Source organism: Quercus robur, chromosome 4 (genome assembly GCF_932294415.1).
Source record: "Quercus robur chromosome 4, dhQueRobu3.1, whole genome shotgun sequence".
NCBI classification, from domain to species: domain Eukaryota; kingdom Viridiplantae; phylum Streptophyta; class Magnoliopsida; order Fagales; family Fagaceae; genus Quercus; species Quercus robur.
This window is the reverse complement of record NC_065537.1, coordinates 38662749-38684594: the sequence shown is the minus strand read 5'-3', so window position 1 is coordinate 38684594 and position 21846 is coordinate 38662749. Positions and strand designations below refer to the sequence as shown.

The window sequence follows — 21846 nt, the reverse complement described above, 5'->3', positions numbered from 1 at the left end:
CACAAAACATCCTCAAGTCAAGTTTTATTTGATTGGGACCTTTTCTGGTCTTGATCTTTGAGTTCTAAGTTTACTAACTCGTTTTTGAATTGGTTGTGACTAGGTTGACTGAGAGTAATGGTCAAAATCAAGCTCTAAAGAGTTCTTATGCTAAGGTAAAGTTTCTAACTTTGGCTCTTTGTTTTTCTTTAATTTTCTTGTTTTATGCATGTTTTTATATATGTTTGTAGTATGTTTGTTTAGACTAGGTTTACTTTGTGTTAGTGTTTTAAGCATGTTAGGTTGTTAGATTCTTATTTTATGAGTTTTTGTTCTGCACTTTCTGAGTTTTAGTGTTCTGGTGTGTATGCGTATGTGTGCTTTATGCATACGTGCATATACTTGTGATATGGGTACGCATACAATTGAGCCGCATACGCATGCTCTATGTATACGCACATATATCCCTGTCCAGAACACCCTAATCCTTTCTGCATTTTTTCCTTTTGTTTTATTCACATGTTCTAGCATCTATTTAACCTATTTTATCTGTCCTTAAGTCTCTATTTCTCTGTTTTGTTTTTTTTTTTTTTTTTTAATATCTTTTATGTCCATTAGGGTTTTGATTTGCTTGAATACCATGAACATGCATTGATGCATAAGTGCTGTGATGCAATGAGGTAAGTCATGCACTTACATAAACATGCATTGGTTGGAATATGAGCTTGATATGTCTAAATAACATGAACATGTTTGGTTGAATGTCATGTCTATAATGTTTAGATGTGGGGGAGGAGCTCGATGATAATCAGGTAAATGATTCTTCCTAATGTTAGGCTTGGTAATGATATTTGGGTTTGGGACAGTCCCATTGTCTATCAAATCTTGTATCTCATGCTTAAGGCGAAAACAATTGTCGGTCTTATGGCCAGATTTCTTATGAAAGTGACAATATTCATTGAGGTTCCAAGTATAAGGCACAGGATTAGGCATTGGTGTGAGATCTAAGGGTTTAAGAAATTCTTTGGAAGTTAGGTTCTCATATGCTTGGAAAAGGGTCACCCCTAGGTCAGAAAACTCTCAGCGGGCTTTCTTTGTGAAGCTTGGGTAGGCTAGAGGTTGTTGAGGTATGATGGAGCTTACATTTATGGGATTGGGTGCTTTAGAGGTGGTTGCTCCTCCCGCATATGCCTTCTTGATTGGAGGCTTGCTCTCCCCTTTCTCTAATTGCTTGTTGTTGATGGCATCCTTGATCCTAGTTCCACAATCACATACTTCTCCAACAGCTTGATCTTCTATAGCCTTGTATATCTTTTGTGCGAGTGCTTCATCAATCAGAGCAGCCATTTCTTTCCGAGGTATTTCTCCTTGAGGTGTGACTTCGACCTTAATCAAGCATCTTCTATTGCTTTCTCGAACCCAAGTTGAAGTGGGGACGTGCTTACTTATTCTTGGTGGTGCAGTGGTGCTTGAAAAGAAGTCCCATCTTTATTAAGCCCATGTCCCAATTAAAAGTTTCTTTATTTAGATGTTCTTAGAAAGTAATCAAGTCCATTTTAATGAAGGCCCAATTACAAGAATCACTCTCTTTCCTCTCATGAACCTTGCCCATTATTTCCTTGGGCTTAGTCCATTTACAAAAAGCTCTCAATCTTACACTCATGAGCTTAGAGATTTTCAACATTTTGTCTCAAATACGGGTCAGCAATGTACTCATCTCCTTTGGGCTCTTCTTTCTTATATTCATTGTCAATTTTTTTTTTTTTTTTTTTTGAAGTAGCCTTCTAGCTAGAATATATTGTGGCCTGCCTCTCAAAGCCTATGAATCTCTCATCATTTTGGGTCTTGGCATGCAACAAAGAGGCCCCAGATTAGGGAGATTCATGTTGGCTTTGTAGGATGTTGGATGTTAGGTCCATAGCGTATTTATTACCCTAGGCCCAAGGTTCTCTTTTTCAAGGTAAGATATACTTTCGGACTTTGGGATAAGCCTCTTATATGTGAGAACTTCTTTTCTTTTTATCCCAATATCTTTGGGCATGCCATAACTTTTGGGTGATCATTTCAAATTTTACATCTTTTATTTGTCCTTTAAAATAAGGTGAACACAAGGTATATGGTTGAACAAACAAGAGATATAAATGTTATCCTCTTTTGATAGGATCTAGGATCTCTCTAAGTGTGGGTAAGCTCCTTAAAGCTAAATGGATAGATTAATAGGTCACTCACAACTAGGTAGGCCATGATTTCAACCTTAGACCCAAATAGACCATAATGGATTGCTGCAAACTGTTAATGTGCTCAAAGCCCATTATAGGCGATGACACAGATTGTGAGTTGGTGGGATGAATTTCAAAAGATTTTAGCCCAAATGGAGCCTCCAACTTCCCACTCATCACCAACCTTGGCAAGGCACAAAAGAACCAAGTGAAAGTGTGTGCAAACAATTTTAAGCAAGTCTTTATTAAGATTAAAGAGTGGAACACATTGGAATCAAACTCTCTATCCCCAGAGGAGTAGCCACTATGGGTGTAAGCACCTGCAACGTGGTTTCATCCTCGTGATTGGGAAGTACAGCTTGGCCTAGGGTGGACCATGGCAAAGGGTGTAAATGAAGTCACCACCTAGTTCAGGTTAAGGAACCATAAATATAGCGCCCTTCATGGAAGGACTGATCTTTTACAAGAGCACGTGTCCGGAGTTTAGGTATAGGAATGGGAAGGTGTTAGACACCCAACTCCACCCGACTCGTAGGTCGGTTTCCACTCATTGTGTTCCAAATATTAATCTCACTAAAGGCAAATTTAATATGTTATTCTAACCCACACACTAGCATGCATCTAAGACACACAACATGGCATAATCATCCCAATCCTAATCATTCATCTATCATGACTTTTAAACACAAATCTCCAAAGGTAGAAACATCACATGGCAGAGTGCTAGTGGAAGAGGTCGATTGGGATTGTTCTAAATTAATAGAGGTTGTGGATGTCAACATGGTATAAATCCAAGGAAAATGGGATGAAGAAGATGAAAATTTAAAGAGTGCTACAACCATGTGGGGGATACTTCCCAAAGGAATGTCTGAATTGAAGAAAATGATCTTAAAAGACGATGTGGTGAACATCACTAGGAGTAGAAAGCATTACAACCAAAGGATCACCACGGAAGGAATGTGGAGAAAGGATCAAAGCCTCATTCCGAATCGGTTTTACATGCTCTCTGGGACTATGCTACTCTTCGTCAGGTCTGGGATGTGAATTTCCAATGGATTGATAAAAACAATGCTTCCATGGGATCCTTTAAAAATATGGTGGAACTGATCTTCGAATAGCCCAGTCTGTTTGAGCTATTTGCAGTTAACGCCTAATTCCTTTGGTCTCGACAAAATAAACTCAAGTTGAAGATTGATGCCCTCCCCTTGAATCGTGTGTTGGTCGAAGCTAAGAGATACTTATCTCTCCATAAACCTGCCACGAAGACCAGGGTGAAGCCAACCCGAACTGCAAAAGTGAAATGGAAGCCACTTGACAGGAATAGTTACAAAACTAACTTCAATGTTGCCATGTTCCACAACTCAAGCGAAGCTGCATTGGGTGTGGTGATTCGGAATCATGAAGGAGAAGTTATGGCGGCTTTATCTGAAAAAAAAAAAAGTAAAAAAAATACTTGCCCCCCTCTTTTACTCGGTTGGAATTATTAGCAGCTAGGCCAGCTGCTCTTTTTGTCCAGGAAGTAGGTCTTCGTAGTTCCATTTTGGAAGGAGACTCGGAAATTGTAGGTGATATGTTTCAATTTGCTTTTGGTCATATTATTCAAGATACTTTGGTTTATGTAAACTCTTTACAGAGATTTAGTTTTTCTCATATCTATAGGCAAAGTAATTCTGTCGTCGATGCCTTGGTTAAAAAAACTAGATTTGGTTCTTCTTTAACTGTCTAGATGGAGTCTGTTCCTCCTGGTATCTATACTCTTGTTTCAGCTGACAAGCCTTTTCTTGATTAATAAAACCTATCAGAACAGATTAAAAAAAAAAAAAAAAAAAAAAAAAACCTGATCAGAAGTGAAGAGAGGGTAGAAAAAAATAGAGATTGGATCATTAGTTTGTACTTCAATAATCATAAAAATAGTCAAATCTAACATCACCGCCATAAGTTTTTTCATAATTTTAGGGCTTCCAAACCATCAAATTAATTTATCCAACATCTAATAGGGCTAAATTAGTTTTTTCACATTATTCCTTATTTTTCCATATAAAATTAGTTTTTCTACATTAGCTTTTGGGATTTTCAATGCTGAAATTGAAAATTTTGTACGTAACTCTAGGCCGGACAAAATACAGTGTTAACACTTAAACCCTAGGGAAGAGTAATTAAAATTTTGCTCATACACTAGAAACACCCAAACCTTAAGGGTCTCTGACTCTACAAGGAAAGGCATGTATACACTGATTGTTCAACTAATATGTGCAGATAATTCCATCAAAAAAAAAAATATATATATATATATATATATATATGTGTGTGTGTGTGTGTGTGTGTGTGTGCAGATAATAGTCAGTGGCAAGCAGCTGAAATTCTGTGTTATTGAGAGAATAGTCCCAAGAGAGTCAGGATTTTCTAAACTGACAAGCAAGAATGGAAACTATGTGCTTTTTTTTTTTTTTTCTCTCTAAATGAAGACCTTGTGTGCTTGCCTTTGGGCGTTGTAAATATCAAAGTTTTGTACTGAATTTTTTTTATCAATAAAAAATAAGAGGTTCATTCCATTCAAAATTTTCCAAAAATCACTCATGCAGGACTTCAAGTGATGCCAGACCTCAAAAGAACATCTCTCACGAAACTCAAGCTTATATGTCCGGTACCTGACTCCATACGTGCTGGTGCCGGACTCATTTTACATTCTAGTGCAGAAACTCCAGTGCAGGACCCAGCTAGGCTAGACTTCAGCACTCAGCAGCATAGCTTCCTTCAAATAAATAAATCTATTGTTGAAGAGTCAAATAGAGCAAGACATAGGAAATATGGCACTATCTATGGGAAAGCCAACCTGAAGCAACGGTTTAGCTGAGACAATCGTACTCTAAGCAGCCCAAGGTTGCTCTCAAATAGAGAGGCCCAACTCCAAGGGTCCTCTCCAACTACATCAGCTTGGATTCTTGTTTTCAAAATTATGAAAACAAAATCATATAGAAAATACCGTTTTGTATAACAGTGCCTTTTCGAACATAGACGTCAAGATACAATTTATGAGATGAAAGAGACGTGTTCTTATTAACAGAAATAAATAAAAGATGAGTTCCCAGACAGGGGGCTTCACATTCTCTGCCTAACAAATGGTCCAAAATAAAATTTTCATTGGAACTTGCAAGTGTTCACAGAACGTAAATTGTAGTGACAAGGTAGCCAAGGCTTGCCATAAAATTTTATCCTGCAGGAAACTTATCTTAACAGAGGCAATAATTACAGATTCAACGAGGGTTTCATGACAAACACAAGTAAAGATGATAAGCTTGACCTAGCCAAATTAAAGCAAGCAGTTATGTTCATAGCAACTATTTCAAACACTCAGAAAATCATAATGACTGTTAGATCTTGTAACCATGCATAATCTCTGCTTCATGAATGTAGAAATTTAAGCTTACTGCTGACAAGAATGCAATGAAACAACTTCCCAGCAGCATCAGTTCAGCACACCAACCTCAGCTCCTACGCCTACAACCGATTGAGGATTTTAAACTACAGAGAGATTCTGCTTCTGATTCATTTACACATTTGAATGTTACACGCATCAAAAGATATGAGATGAAAGTTTGAATGACTAGCATCTCAACTACTTTTCAGTAAATCAGGATATCTCCATCGAGCTTTTTATCTCTTCCCTTGAAAGACCCAATTAGTTCAGTATTTTGGTACAAGTCATCAGGTACTTTTCCAAGTACAGAATATTACACAATCCTCACTGAGTTGAATCAGGATTGAACTTCACAGATTCTCTCCAGATGAGCTCCTTTATATTTTCTTCAGTAAATGATGGTTGCTCAAAATCAAAGCTGAAAGACATTGGGCAGACAGGCTCCTCATTGATATCATGGAGAGGTGCCAAGTAAGGGTGGCACAATGCCTCATCAACTGCAAACAACCAGATATAAAGGTGATCTTCAATGAAAATAATGAGGGAAAACAACTCATCAAATCAAATGAGCAAAACGCAATTGTGATTTCTACATAGCCAATAGTCCTTAGACCAAATGGAATTCCCCCTCTCCATCAGTGATGAAGAGTAACATCACGGGCTCAACCCCATGTAAACCATGTGGGTGCGTGAGTTAAGTTTTTACCCATTGACAAAATCCGTCAAAAGCAAAATTCTATGAGATAGAAAAATAGACATTTGGTTTGTTAAATAGATATTAACTATTTCATTGTTTAGGGTATAACTACTCAACCATGGCTCCAGAACTAAGACCATTTAAAAAAATTTGGCACAACACATGTACTTCTGTTTCCAATATCAAGTATTATTTTCATTTGTTCCCCAAAGAATAGCAGTAATGCGAGACAAGTCTTCTTGAAAAGACAAGTTAAAACATTTTCCCCCAATATTTCCCCAAATTCCAATGCAATACAATACTACGACTCAAGAACTGCCAAAACCCAGATATAACCGCATCATAGCAATGCATTATACCTGTAATGCGCCTGTTTGGATCAAATACAAGCATCTTTTCCAGCAAATCAACAGCACCAGCGGACGTATTTGGAAATCTAGCAGAGAATGGTTGCTTTGGGAACTGCGGGAGCTGTCTAACATATCTTCGAGCATTATCACTTCTTAAGAATCCAAGGCTGTTGTCATCAGGTGAACCTATGAGCTTTTCACAACAACAGGAGAAAAAATGCAGTTGTCAAAGTCAATCTTACTTCCAAGAAGACCAAAACAACTTATTTCAATGAAGCCTATATATGCTGTAGAAAAAGCCCATGAGCTCTAACTCAAATGATATGTCCTCCCTTCATAAGAACAAAGTGGAGGGTGAGGTCATGGGTTCAAAATCCACAATGTATGTACTTCACCAATCAAATTTTTTTTTTTTTTTTTTTTTTTTAAAGCAGAAGAAAAATACTGAGATAGGTAAAACCAGAGCCAGGAGGAAAAATAAAATTTTATAAAGAAAAGGAAAAACATATAATATTAAGAAGTTGTTCTGCTCACATATAAATGCATAGTCCTTGTAATTTTGCAAATTATAAGACAGTCAACCACATAGAAGGAAATGAATAGGGTTTATTGGAAGAGGATTTTGACTCCTCAACCAATTCTCTTCTACTTGGTCTCTACAGCTGAAGACATTGACTGTTCCTCTTTGAAAATAGGCATTCTTTTTGTCTCTCACAACTACAAGGACTAATCTATCAAATTTCTCCTACTCTCCCAAATTCCATTATGTTTATGCAAATTTTGACTTTTTGCAATAGGGATTATAGTCATTGATTAAAAATAAAAAATAATAATGATAAAAGATATCCATAATTCTTGTAATCAGAAAATCTGATGGAAATGACTAGTGAGAACAAGACCAAGTGTCACAAATAAATGATAGTATGGGGGAGTAGCAACTCAGAATGATCAAGATTTTTAATGCAAAAATGTCACAAGAAGCTTCAAATTTACTAAGGAGAAAAATGCAGCAGAAGTAATAAGCTCTGGCATTGCATCACAAACAATGAGGGCATGTTTTTAATGCAGAAACCAGCAGCCAGGTAATCCAGTGTATTTTAGCAAGAAATTTCTTAGAGGCATACTTCAGTAATAAGTCTCAGCTGATGAACATAATCTTTGCCAGGGAAAAGGGGTTGTCTTGTCATGATTTCTCCAAGTATGCAACCCACCGACCAAATATCAATTGCTGCAGTGTACTCCGAACAATTAAGGAGAAGTTCTGGTGCTCGGTACCAACGAGTAACAACATACTCAGTCATGAAATCAGTTTCAGATGTTGTCCTTGCAAGCCCAAAGTCTGTAATCTTGAGGTCACAATTTGCATTCAGAAGCAAATTGCTGGGCTTTAAGTCACGATGCAAAACATTTGCTGAATGTACATATTTGAGCCCTCGTAAAAGCTGATACAGAAAGTACTGAAAAGGTAGCAACTTAAGTAATTATGACAAGCAGCTTGAAAGATAGCAATCACAACTAAAAAAATATGTGATTACAGAATTTTAAGATACAAAATTATCAAACATTGATTACAAAGAATTTATCTTTATTTTCATTCACATTTGTGGTAGCAAAAAAAAAAAAAATTCACATTATGCAATATGAATCTACTCTAGTTACTAAAAATAGGATGGATACAGAGAACCCAACAACCAAAAATATATGGTGACAGTTCATACATCTAAATTCATTAAAGCAGAGATTTAGAATCTCACTTGTACCAGGAGATGGTAGACCAGGACCCTAGAAAAAGCTGAGTGGCAGAAAGGCTAGCACCCGAGTATGGCATGTTTACACTCAAACAAAGCAACATTTTTTGACCTCTTTATGTCAAGTTTCATTGGAGGAAAGGTTGCCTGCCACCCCGCAAAAGCAGGAGCTTGGGGCATTGAGTATGACCTTTTTTTGTCATATTTCATCTGTAGTCTACAATTATTGTTCATGCTTTGCTTTCATGCAATTTAGTGTGATTATGAACCCTGATGATATTCGTACTCTTTCCCTAATCCATATCTAAAGGAACATGAGGAATTACTACAACAACCCACTAATGCATGGATGAATAAAATTAAACCAAAACAAAAACAGAAACTAAAGAATCCTCATTTACTTGAATGATACAATCCAAGAATTTAAATGTGATAGCATGTTTCTCAATGGTTGTTGTTAGTGTAGCATGTTGAGCTTGCAGCAGTACCCATCAAATTTTATTACAAGACATACTGTCCTAGAATGGAGTTGACAGTTTCCCAACTTCCACTTCAGGCAAACTAAGGAATACAGGAAACAACAGAATAATTCAAAGACAAAAAAAACATTTGTACTTTCAAATTGCATGGTAAACATAATATCTTAGATGCAAGAGAGAAATGTTATGCCAACCCGACAATGATCATCGGTCAAAGGTTGGTTTGACCGTATAATCTGATGAAGATCAGTGTCCATTAATTCAAAAACAATGTAAACATCATTGAAGTTCTCCTTCTGCGGAGGTCGTATGATGTCTTTCATGGCAATGACCTGCATAGTAAGGGAGAAAGGGGGGGGGGAAAACCTGGTTAGCAGTAAACCTATAATTCTTCCAGAACAAAAAGAAATACTCTAGTAAAAACTCGATTTTCAAAACTAATAATATTAGTATCACCATCCATCCAACTCAAAGGGAAACATAAAGCCACAAAAAAATATTGGGAAAAATACAAAAACAATATTGTGGCTTGCCTGTAAATCACAAAACCCCCCTTGAAATTCAAAGTGTAACACATAAACCCGTTATGGTGTTGATCAAAATACTACCATTAGGTTCTGCTGCCAACAGTGACGAAAAAGGCTTGTGTTGCCACATGTACTATTACAACTTGCACCATCAAAAAACTTACCCCTTTCATTTTTCCTGTCATACTTTAGTTCTAGCTCAACATTACCATCACCATCAACTTCAGAATTGTGAGCAACAATAACAGAACAAAGGTTTACATCATCTTCTTCAACTTGTGTACTATTTGTAGCAGCAATTGAGTCACTTTCTATTATCAAATAAGTTACATCAGATAACCAAGATTTTGAATCTAAGTCAAACTTTTAGGCACTTGGGCCATCACTAGACCTTTTATTAGATATTTTCAGCGGCAAATTGGTGCATGGACCCACCAAATTTCCCAAACCCGTTTACTTGAGGAGAAGTCAAAGCCTAAATCGATTGGAGAGTGCAAGCTTGTAGCCTCACAAGCAATCTCAAAAATGCATATAGCACTCTTTTGAGCTTAGACACAAAATGTAGTTATGGTTTATACCATGAACGCCTTTTATGCGATAAAATGGCTCACAAGAACAAGGTCACATGGACTTCCATGATTCCAGCTCATTTTCATGATTGAAAAAGGTAAGAAAATGTTTATAGGGGTGCTGGAATGGCTGAGAATAAACAATTTACTTCATCAATCACGTTTCATACTTGTAATGGTCTTAATTTTCTTGAACTAGGACACAATTTTATGGGTTGATGGTTCATGTGTGACTTGAGAGAGATGAATTTGCTGTTTATTTCTCACGTGAATATGTACTTCCAGATCAGGGATAAAGTCAGAGGAGTCATCCTACAAGGAACTGAGGTCAGGGATTTCATAAATGAGAAGAAATTAAGGATTATGGTCTGCAGTAATGCTTGAAGGAATTACATTTGTATGGGTGTGTGCACTTCTTTTTCATTGTCTCTGCCCACTAATGATTCCCACATATGCAATTTGAAAAATAGTATAAATAAATTTAAATGTTTTCAATCAGTATGATTTTTCCACCAACTTTAACATAAAATCCAACAATAGCACTTTATTCTACACCAAGGGGAGTAATGTGTTACACATCTAATTTCAAGTGCAAATGAGTGGGGGGCATCGGGCACAACCTCATTCCCCATCTCTGTGTTTACAATTTTCAGGCTAGCCATGTTTGACACCCCACTCTTTCAATATTAATGAAACCTAGTTGATAAACATAGAGTATTACTAAGACCATGCAAACTAAAAGATATAGAAATAAGAACAATAATTTTGCACACATAAATACTTAAACTTTGCACAACTGAAATCATGAGGAAAGACATAAGGCTGATTCAAGAATAAAAGCATGAAAAATTACAAAGAAAAGCAAAATTACATTTTCATGATCCAAGTGCCGAAGAAGTTTGATTTCTCGTAAAGTCCTTTTGGCATCAATTCTATTGTCAAAAGCATTACCAATCTTCTTAATGGCAACCTCCTCACGCGTCTCCGCATTCACAGCAGCACTGGAGGAAACAGAAAAATTATCTCTTCCTTCACATTGTTGTTAACTAAAATAAACCCCATTATAACCTCAAAATAGCACATCATTCACATGAAAACACAGCATTCCAAGACATTCCTCTAATGAGTCATGATGACCCGATGAATTGTACAATATAAAAATCTTTATATAAGAATGAGAGAATCAACATATTAATAAACATATTCTGGAATTTTTGACACTTAAACAAAACCACAATAGCAGTCAACACTGAAAAGCTCATCCTCGAGACACCAAAGAAATTGGGGAACTATCCAAGGAAGAGGCAAATAAAATGATTTTAGTCATGATTCCAATATAATCATTACAGAGTAGTCACACCCACAACATACATATATATATACATGTCCATGAGCTAGACCATGTAAATGCTGACAAATTTTAAGTGCATTGCCAAATTTAGGGTTTAAGGCAGATTTGGTTAGATGAAGAATCAAAAAGTGGTACCTGTTGGAGAGTAAGAATATATCGATATCTTGACTGATATCCTTTTTTTGTAAGATAGGTAGCTTTCCTATGAATCGCTTGGGCATGTCATTGGTTTCATCATGCAAGGCTAGATTTCTTTGGAATCCAATTTTGGAGAAAATGAAGGGCAGATTACCAGGCTCGAAGCGGTTACATTTGTCACCCAGGGGGATCAAAACTCTTAAAGAGCACAATTTCTTGCCTACCCTTTTATTACCTCTAGCTGTTTGCCATCCCTACTTTTGTGGCTAACAGATTGGAGAAATTAGAGAGGAACTTTTTGTAGTGTGGTCAGGGTGACAAGGCAAATTTCACTTAGTGAATAGGAATCAAACTTTGTTTTCCACTCAGAATTTGGGGGATGGGGGGTGATTTTAAATACATACAAGATTGGGGAGGGTGGTCTTCAAGGGAGGTAAAAAGCACTGATGGTTGTAGTCTTTGGAGGAGTATTAGGACAGGTTGGGATATAGTCATGAGACATGCCCAGTATGCGGTAGGGGATGGACTCAAGGTGTGGCTTTGGCATGATGCATCATGTGGACGTCAACTTTTAAAGGACTTGTACTCTGAATTGTACACCATTGCAACTAATAAGGACGCATTAGTTATGTCTTTTTTGGAAAAATCAGGTCACAGGAGGACATGCTCGTTGAATATCAGTTTATTCAAGACATTTATGACTGGGAACTAGAGTTAGTTGACTCTTTGCTGATATTTATACTCCAATTTTTCAGGCAACAAAGGTTCTAACAGAATGAAGTGGACATTGTCTAGTAATGGTCAATTTGATGTTAACTCATATTTGGAGGTTTTATAGGCACAGGGGAGTGACATTTCCTTGGAAAATTATTTCTTGCAGTAATGCTCCAAAAATGTTATGTATGGACAGCACCATCAGAAAATATTCCAACCGCTAACAATCTTACTAAGAGAGGGATTAGTCGATCAACTCAATGTTATTTATATATAAAAAAATAAAAAATTGATGTTTCATGCACTGAAGCAATGGTGAGATTATTGATCATCAGTTGTCAGATTGTGGTGTTGCTTATGAAATGTCAACTTTTACCATTTAAGTTTTTGGATTACAAGTACTTCCCAAGAGTGTAGTTGAACTACTGGTGTGGACACCAGGGCATAGATAGCTTAGATGACTATTTTCTATAGGGGGGTGTACTACCCCTTAATTTTGGTGTCAGTATCTTCAAATTGATCTTTGTAGCCCTTATTTTTTACTTCTGTATCTTCAAATTCGGTGGCATTTATTATGGTTGTAATTTGGAGCCTATAAGAAGAGGCTCCCCATATATTTTGTAGTAGTGTATTTTGAAATAAGAAGAAATTGTCTGATTTGTGTTCTATGTTTGGTGATGATGCCAAACACCCTAAGGTGGTAAAGTCTAGGGTTTTGTTTTGTTCTTTTAATTCCTGCTATTCACCTATACGTTCTACATCAACTACTTTCTAGATGAAGGAATTAGTTTGGGAATTATTCTTCTTACAGGTGGAAATTATTACCTTTATGCCTTTTGCAGACTTCGTTAAAGGAAAAGAACCAGCGAACTTTTGAGGGTGTGGATGCCTCAGCTATTCAGCTAAAATTGTATTTCCTAAGAATTTTGTTTGAATGTTCACGAGTTTTGGGTCACAGTGAGATAAGTTCCATTGTAGATTTTATTGATTCTTTTCCATTTCAATTGTAACTATCAATTTTACTTTCTTCAGGATTTCAGGCCTAAAGACACCATCATTTTTTAAAAGATAATAAAATTATTTTTAAACAAACAAAAAAACTGGACAGAGTTCCCCAATATATGAGAACTAGACCTGGGTGTCACTCACACAAATAAACACAAGACTTATCAATGCAAAGTCAAGACACAAAAGGTAACACTGCACATAACAGCAATCATGTTATCCCTGCCTGACTAAAAGGATAAACAAAAAGAGAAAGTTCCTATTCTACTTTCCAATATTTATCCACCAAAAAACTCAAAGTTCATTGCTTGACAATAGATTTATTAACCCAGCTGGTCCTTATGCTCAACAGGAAGGGATGAAGGCATATATGACCTCAGGTTCCGCTGAAACAGACTGCCAATCATCGGCTCATCCCTACTTTCAGACTAAAAACACATATCAGTAGCTTCAAATCCCCATCAAGATAAGATGCCAAAAATAAATTTTGATATGTCAATGTAAAGTTTAAACAATACCAAACAATAACCATGATACCACGACCTCTATTTCAGCTAAGTAAAACCCCATTTCTTTTTCGCCCCAACTAATTATGGTAAACAAATACACATCTTGGAGGGGGCTGGCCCATGATAAGCCCACCATTATCATGTTTGTTTAGCTTATCAGAGGGGCTAACTGCCTCCCTTGCATTTAATGCATCCACCCACTGTCATCCACTATGCATATAATGCAGAGAGACAGCTAACCAAAGGCACAATACACCCCCTCAGCCACAAGAAGGGACCGGGCAGTGTCAGGCTGCCCCACTTCCCCCTTTTCTTGGTGCCTTCAAATGCTCAAACTCATCCCAAAACTAACCCCTTCAAGAAATCTACAAGTTCCCCCCTCTCCCTTTCCAGTCATTCTTGAGAACTAATTAATGATCAAAACTTGTAATTTTGTGAACCCAATAAGATCTATTTTCCTTTCTTCGTTAATTCAGGTCAGTTCCAGAGTTTAGACAAGTAGTTTTTTACTGACTCAAACAAATAAATTGTTATCTTTTACACCCATCACACATTTCAATGAACACATACTCTAACCATTTGTGCAATTCAGCTACACCCCATAGCAAAAACAATAATCAACAGCTAAATAAAACAGAATAAACAAAGAAAAATTAACTCAAAACAAGATCTTCATAATTCCACTATAAAACTAAGAATCAACAAGATCTTCATAATTCAGCCAGACCCACCAGTCAAATTTAGCTTCCAAAAAAAAAAAAAACAAACAAACAAACAAAGGAAAAAATGGCCCAGAAAAGCTTAGAAGTCATACCAAACGATTCCATAAGCGCCTCTACCAACTGGACGAATTGGAGGGACGTACTTTCGAGAAACTTCGAAGAGATTACCATAGATATTGTACTGAACGTAGCGTCCACCATGAGTGGGTACTCCTCTGATGTTATGCTCGGTTGAACCAGACCCCAACTCCATATCAGGTGTTGTTGAGTTCGGAGTAAAGTTAAAGAAGAAGAAGAAGAAGAAAAAACCCAACAAGGATTTGGAAATTGGAAGCAAAAATCTAAGTAGAAGAGAGAGAGCCTAAATTGGAGGAGGAGAAGCTGTATTTGGGAAGGGTGTGTTGGTAGGTGGAAAGGTTTTTGACATTTCTAACTTTGTTTTCTTTTTTGGTTTTTAAGCGAAAGAAAGAAAAATCAAAAGAGAGACTCTCAGAGAAAAGAGTGTGTGTGTTGTGTACTGAGGCTTCAAGGTGAAGAGGAAAGATGATGACTTTTTTTGTTTTTTTACTGGAAAAGCCTTGGCTGACCCGTGAAAATATTTGACTTTTTTTTCTGAGGATTGCTACGCTTTCTCTCTCTTGTACTGTGGTTTTTGATTCTTTCATGCTGCATCATAATTATTTTGTTTCACTTCTTTTTTTTCTTTTTTTTCTTTTTTATTTTTTGAGAATTTGTTTCACTTCTTTTTTGGGTAAATATATTGGTTTCATTAGCAAAAAGGACATCAGGTAAATGATATGTTCTATTGTCTACTCCTATATATAACTTTTATCCTACAAGTGGCAATATTTTTGGTATTAGAGAATCTGGCATGAAGGCATGAAGCATTATATTGTCAAATAGTTAGGTGACTTAATTAATTGATTCTTCATGATCTTCATCTGGGGTTCAAGTTATCCTTTAAATAATAATTAATAAACTAATAAAAAAATACAAATGGGGTAATATATTAAAGCAATCATTTTTTTTTAAGTGACATATGGGATGATTTAGGTTCCGTTCAAATACTATTTATTTTGCTGAAAATTGAAAATACTATAACAAAATAATTTTTAAATATATAAATAGTATAGTGAGACCCACTTTTAATAAAAAAAAATTAATAAAAGGTTTGTTGGTCCTGTGAACAGTACACGGGACCCACTGAAACTCAATTAACGCGCTTCTCAACCAAAAAAAAAAAAAAAACGCAGATGCTCGCAGTAAACGTAATATCCAAATGGATACTTTGTATCACGAAACTACTCATTACACTCACAAAATCATAATATCTAAGTCCATGGTTATAAAATGGCAATAGAGGAGATTTAGAGTCCGTTTGTGTCCAACTTATTTGATTAGTTTTTTTAATTTTTAACTTTTATGTACAATTTTTTAAAATCTTTTTTTTCTTTTTTTTTTTTACTTTTCAAAATACAAGTATATTTTAGCACACTTCTAACAAAGAGTAATCAAGAAACACACACTTAAACCTAAATATTCCTATTGAAATTATTACAAAATGCCAACCAACTAAGTTATAAGGTTATTAACAAAAATTTTATTAAGTTGGAGACAAGAATTAAACTTCATAAAAATTTTAGAGAAAAAAAAAACTTTTTTCTTGAGATTGCGAGGAGAATATTAGAGAAGAAAGGAAAAAGTATTACCAAAGATGAAATAAATTTATGGGGAATCATAATTTTAAAGTTGCACCACAGGGATATTTGTTAGATATTATCATTATTATTATCATCGTCGTCATCATCATCTAACCTCTATCATCTACCTCTAACATGTGCCATGACAGCATAACAAACTGAGCAATCAATGAGGTTATAACCATGACAAATCTATTGCTAGTAGATCTCATTGCAAATATCTAATTGGTTTTTATAACATCGGAATTCAATACAGATATGAGGCGGTGGAACCATATTTAGGATCAGTTTCACAAAGTTTATTTTTGCCAATTTATTTTGCTATTCAGTTTATTTTTGCTATTATTCATAGGTCTCACTGCACTTTTTGATACTATTCATAAGTCTTACTATACTATTTCAACTAACTTTTACCTTTATCTATAATATTTTTAACAAAAAAATTTCATTTTCAGTCAAATAAGTGGATCCTAAACAAATCCTTAATATATGTCTCACTCAAAACGCAATAGCACACTGTGTCTCAATCAATCAAAACGTGTCAGCATCTTTCATTTCTATCTTTAAGATAGGTCATGTTAACGGGTGCTCTTAGAGCAATTATTAATAAACCATAATAGGAAAATTTTGACACTACTTTCATAGGAAATATAAAAACCTGTTAACAATATTTATTATTTTATCATTTTCCCAATAAAATGTTTCTAAAAATAGCTCCTAAACTAATGTCTTTAGGGTATTGGTTAACATTTTCCCTTTAAGATTAGTATTTAATGGCGGTTCTAGGAATTTTTCTCAAGGTATTCCTTAAAAAATATAAATTATATAATCTAATAAAAAGATAAATTCATATATTGACAACAACAACAATAAAAAAAATAAAAAACTCAAATACATAAAGTTTACAATTGTCTTCTATAAGTTTTCATATTTTGAAATCGGTGCATGATAGTCTCATTATCAATGCTACAAGTTACATCTCTTTCAATGTACACAACTAAGCAATCATTCATCCAATGAATTTATAACAAATTATGGAGTAAAATTTAATTTTATTGGCATAAAAAAAACTGAGAGTGTTCGAAATTTTTTTTGAAGGATAGACAAATAAAAAATTTTAAATTATTATATATTTAAAAAAAAAAATCAGATCAGGGTGGTCCACCCTAGCCTTAAGGTGGCGCGACCTCTCTATTCAATGGTAAACCCGTTCCAACTTCCAAGTCTATTTTCTTGGCATGTGAATGGTTTGAAAGAACAAAAGGTAGTTCAATGGCCAATGGGAAAGGTAGACGAAATTTCGTCCAACTTTTAGAAATTTCAGTGTTGGTTTTCTATAATTCAATGTAGTTTAATTTCTTGGTCAGCATTCAAAGATTCCATGTAGTTTTCTTGCATAAAATGTGGTTTCTATTCTTCACAATAGTTTTCTTGTCTACATTCAACGCTTAAAACTACTAGTATTATTATATTATTATTACAAAACATTTTTAATAATGAAACTAATCATTTGAATAACACAATAAATATGTACTTTTTTATTTTTTCTGTAGTTTGTTACCCATCAATAGTTTATAAAGTTAAAAGATTATGATAGAAAATGTATAATTTCTCTAATAACTTAATATATAAAGTCTAAAAGTTAACCCATTCATGAACGGAAACTTCCTAGTAAAAAAAGCATTTCCAAAACATTGACATAAGCCGCTTGATGTCATGCATTTCTTTATCATCTTTTGAGTTCTAATAATATGGATTAATCGATACATACGTCATAGGTGGGGTCGACCATTTTTTTTTTTTTTGCAAAGGTGGTTACTAGATTATAAATTACCTTATATGGTAGGTGAGCCATATTAATCCAATAGCAGCGATTTCGTTCTTATATGGGACCTACTTACTGATTATCAAAATATGGGACCTACTTACTACCACATAAATGTACGGCATTAGGCATTAGGCATATACAGCCCCAAGCCATTAGTAAGGAGTAATGCTTCCATAAAAAATATAAAATTATAATTAATTAATTAAAAAGAAAAAGAAAAAAATAAGGAGCAATTCTATACACTCAAAACAATTTATAAAATATTTTTCACTTATTTGAAATAATCATTGATATCACTTTTTTACTTCTCATTAAAGTCAAGTTTCACTTAAATTTTTTTAAAAAAATTAAGTGGTAAAATATGTATAGAACTCGACATTGCTAATGTCGAGTTCCCCTTATAACTCAATTTTTTTTAAATCAAATATTAAAACAGGAACACAGACCTAAATAATTTCAAAATAGAAATATCGTGCTAAATTTTTTACAAAATAAGAGTAAAAGCCCAATATGCCCTACTTTCTCAAGTCTAAGGAATGCGTTGTCTGGCACTCAACCGTAGAGCTCTACCTTTGAGCCCAAAAAGAAAAACTGTGGTCCTCTACGAAGAATATTAAGACATAAAGATCCAATAATACAATTGCTTTCTGGAGGTTCAACTTCAAGTTCAATTCTTAACGCGATTTTGACCATTCAAAGGGGAAAATGAAGTAAACGAGATGATTGTACATTTTTTTTTTTTTTTTTGATTGGTTGATTGTACATTTGTCACAAGCAGATTAGTAAGTTTTAAGCTTATTTTGTTTTAAGGACTTTTTAAAAATCTAACTTTTTCACTTTTTGAGATATAAATATACTTTAATCCACTCTAAACAAAAGATGATTATCAAAATACCAAATAAGTGAAGGGCCAATTAAGATTGAGAGAAAGAGAGAGAGAGAGTAGAGATGAATATAGTAGAGTTGGCTAAAATTTTGCCAACTTTACTTTATTCTCCCTTTATTTCCCTTAATCCAAACCGGTCATAATGCTAAATGTACACCATTTGAAAACAAAACAATTCAATATGCTAGAGACATCGAAATTGGAATTTATTAGATATCCATCCAAAACCCATTCTGAGAAATCAAAGCATCAAACTACTTAAGAAACATTAGTCATTAGCTCAACTGAGCCAACATATGTTTCCAATGGAAACATCAAATGTTCAAATTTTCATTCCCCTATTGCAACTATTGAATTATTAAAATATATATATATATATATATGTAGAAATTTTTTTTCCCCTCATTTTCCTTTACATTAGTCTAGTCACGAGTGTATGAAACTCAATCTAACAGCTCAGCAAATTTGGTGAACTTTATTGTCATCAAATCATTAATAATTATATCTTTCTTAATCAACATTCTCTTGTATCACAAATCGCTATTTTTATTTTTGTATATCATCGGTCATACGATAAGTATATCTATAAACATTTTTGAAAAAAATATATAAATATGCACATACATACATATATATATATATACAATTTTAGCTCTATTCAAGTAATAATTTATCCTATGCAATAATATTTAAAAATTTCAAGTAAAACAAATTTATTTTGTGGGTTGTACGTCTTTATGGTTGTTGCTTTGTTTCTATTACCTGATACTTAGCAATGACTTGCCTCACTACTATCTGAGAATCACCCTTAACTTTAATGTGGATCGCATGTCCATGGTGCAGCTAGTTCTAATTTGATAAGCAGTGTCAGTGCTTCATAGTTAGCTACATTGTTTGTGCATAAGAAAGGAAAAAAAAAACAATATATACAATGAGAAAGTAAACTATGAAGAGAAAAGCACAATACCTATTCTCGCACCACTTTACTTACTAGAGGCTAGAACCATCGAAATACATTTTCCATGGAGTTGTAGTCAGACAAATGACCCCTCCATCGTTCTGATCGAGCAACTGCTTGCCCACGTCCAACCAATGATCTATAAAAAATTTGAAAACCTTTCTTGTGACTGAGCTCTGAAAACTTTCATTCATCTTTTCCCATGGTTAGCGTTTTAGCTTCAAATAAGACTATTTAGTCCCAAATGAATGTTTGTGCCCCAACCATTCTAAAACCTCTCTACAAGAACTTCCTAGGGATTACATGAAAATATAACCTCATGGCACTTCCAAATCGCATCTATGCACATAGGAGCCATAGTCCATCGTTTTAAAATGAATGATTTAAGAACTAAACCATTATAAGAACTAAAAAATAGAGAAGTTCAACATTTCTAATTCCGGCTAGGATTCAATTGGAAGTTGAACCATAATGGTATCATAAATAATAAACTATATATATATATATATATAAAATTCAAGTCTCAAGGAAAAATTTAAAAAGAATTATCACAATTCCCATATTGAAATTTGAAACTATCAAACTATGTAAAAAGATAATACTACGATTTTTCCTAAATAAATAACTTGAGTTAAACGAATGACCTAATTATATAATTTTTGTAGGTTCTAATTAGCTCAACTACTAAAGTTTCTAATGGTTGAGTAAGAGATCTAAGATTCTGGGGTTCAATCCCCGCCTACACCAAAAAACAATTAATGTCTTGGTCTGTTGATAAAGAGCTATCATCAGAAGCGGACACCATATATTAAAATTCTCTTAAAAAAATAATTAAATAATTTTTTATAGATACCTAATCATTTTTTTTTTTTTTTTTAATATAATAAAGATGATGACTCAATGCGTACGATGCATATTTTTTCGAAAAAAGTCAACATTTGAAAGAAACAACCTGTCCAAACTTGGTCCATTCCCCTGGTTTTGAAAGGTTTTCACCAGTAGTTTACCAAGATTGAAATGGTCCGGTTTTAAGTTTTAACTTGGACCAGCTCGATATAAGCACCGTTACCTGACAGGACTAATCCAAGTTTTAAAAACAATGAAACCAACCAGAGCTGACTATAAGATCCATTTTGCAAAACTATTTAATTATTATTAAACTAAGCTAGCTAAAAGAGAAATATATAATATGGACTTGGAAGAGCAATCTACTAAAAACGTGTTTCTCACTCACAGCGATAGGATGGGCCCCACTAATTAGGACAATTTTTCATATTTGCACCCATATGACAGGTCCAATTCCATAGTTGCAAACCCTTTTTGACTACGACCCTGAAAACAAGCATACGCCCCTTCTCCATTGTCCATAGACAGGAATATACTTCAATTCCTTGGTTCACGTAAAGTATCTCATGTATTCGATATATTTCTTCTCTTATAGTATATGAATTTTATACAATTACAAAATCCTAAACCAAGTATTTGATATATGTCTTTTTCATAGCATATGAATCTTATACTATTACAAAACTCACACATAAAGTATCTAATGTATTTGATATGTGTCTCATCTTTCAACATTTGAATTCTATATGATTACAAGACTTACTCGCTATGAGAGAGAGAAGATACCTAAGATGCTTTCTGTAATGATCGGGAATCGTCCAAACAGGCATAAAACATAACCTTCTTTTCTCTTTTTCTTTTTTCTTGGTTTTGCTACTGCAGAATTCAAACGGTAGAAATCAAAATATCATTCTTTCTAATAAAAATAACCCAAATGTAGCAGACAACGAAGGATTAATCAGCCTCAGGCACTTAAAACATTTTTACTTTTCTTCTTTTGCTTGAAAACTCTAATCACGTAGCCTTCCAGCATAGGCAAAAAGAATCAGAGTCCCAGCTTTGAGCAAAAGAGGCTTTGAGGGCTGAGGCGTGAGAATTGAGAAAGCCATAGGAAAATAACCAAATGAACTTTAACAGTTAGGAGATACATTGGTCACCTAAAATCTTCCAAACCCATCCATAAACGCTTGGCCCAGCTTAATA

At 34.6% G+C, this 21846-nt stretch overlaps 1 protein-coding gene across 1 annotated transcript; it reads right to left on the bottom strand.

Moving 5' to 3' along the window:
- Positions 1-5554: 5554 nt before the first annotated feature.
- Positions 5555-14957, bottom strand: LOC126721520 (mitogen-activated protein kinase homolog MMK2). The gene is made up of 6 exons (XM_050424570.1): positions 14518-14957; positions 10858-10987; positions 9085-9222; positions 7788-8120; positions 6673-6856; positions 5555-6113 (listed from the first exon to the last, which is right to left on the bottom strand). Exons 1-6 carry the CDS (start codon positions 14676-14678, stop codon positions 5941-5943), a joined length of 1119 nt encoding a protein of 372 aa, XP_050280527.1. The 5' UTR covers positions 14679-14957; the 3' UTR covers positions 5555-5940.
- Between the last annotated feature and the right edge of the window lie 6889 nt (positions 14958-21846).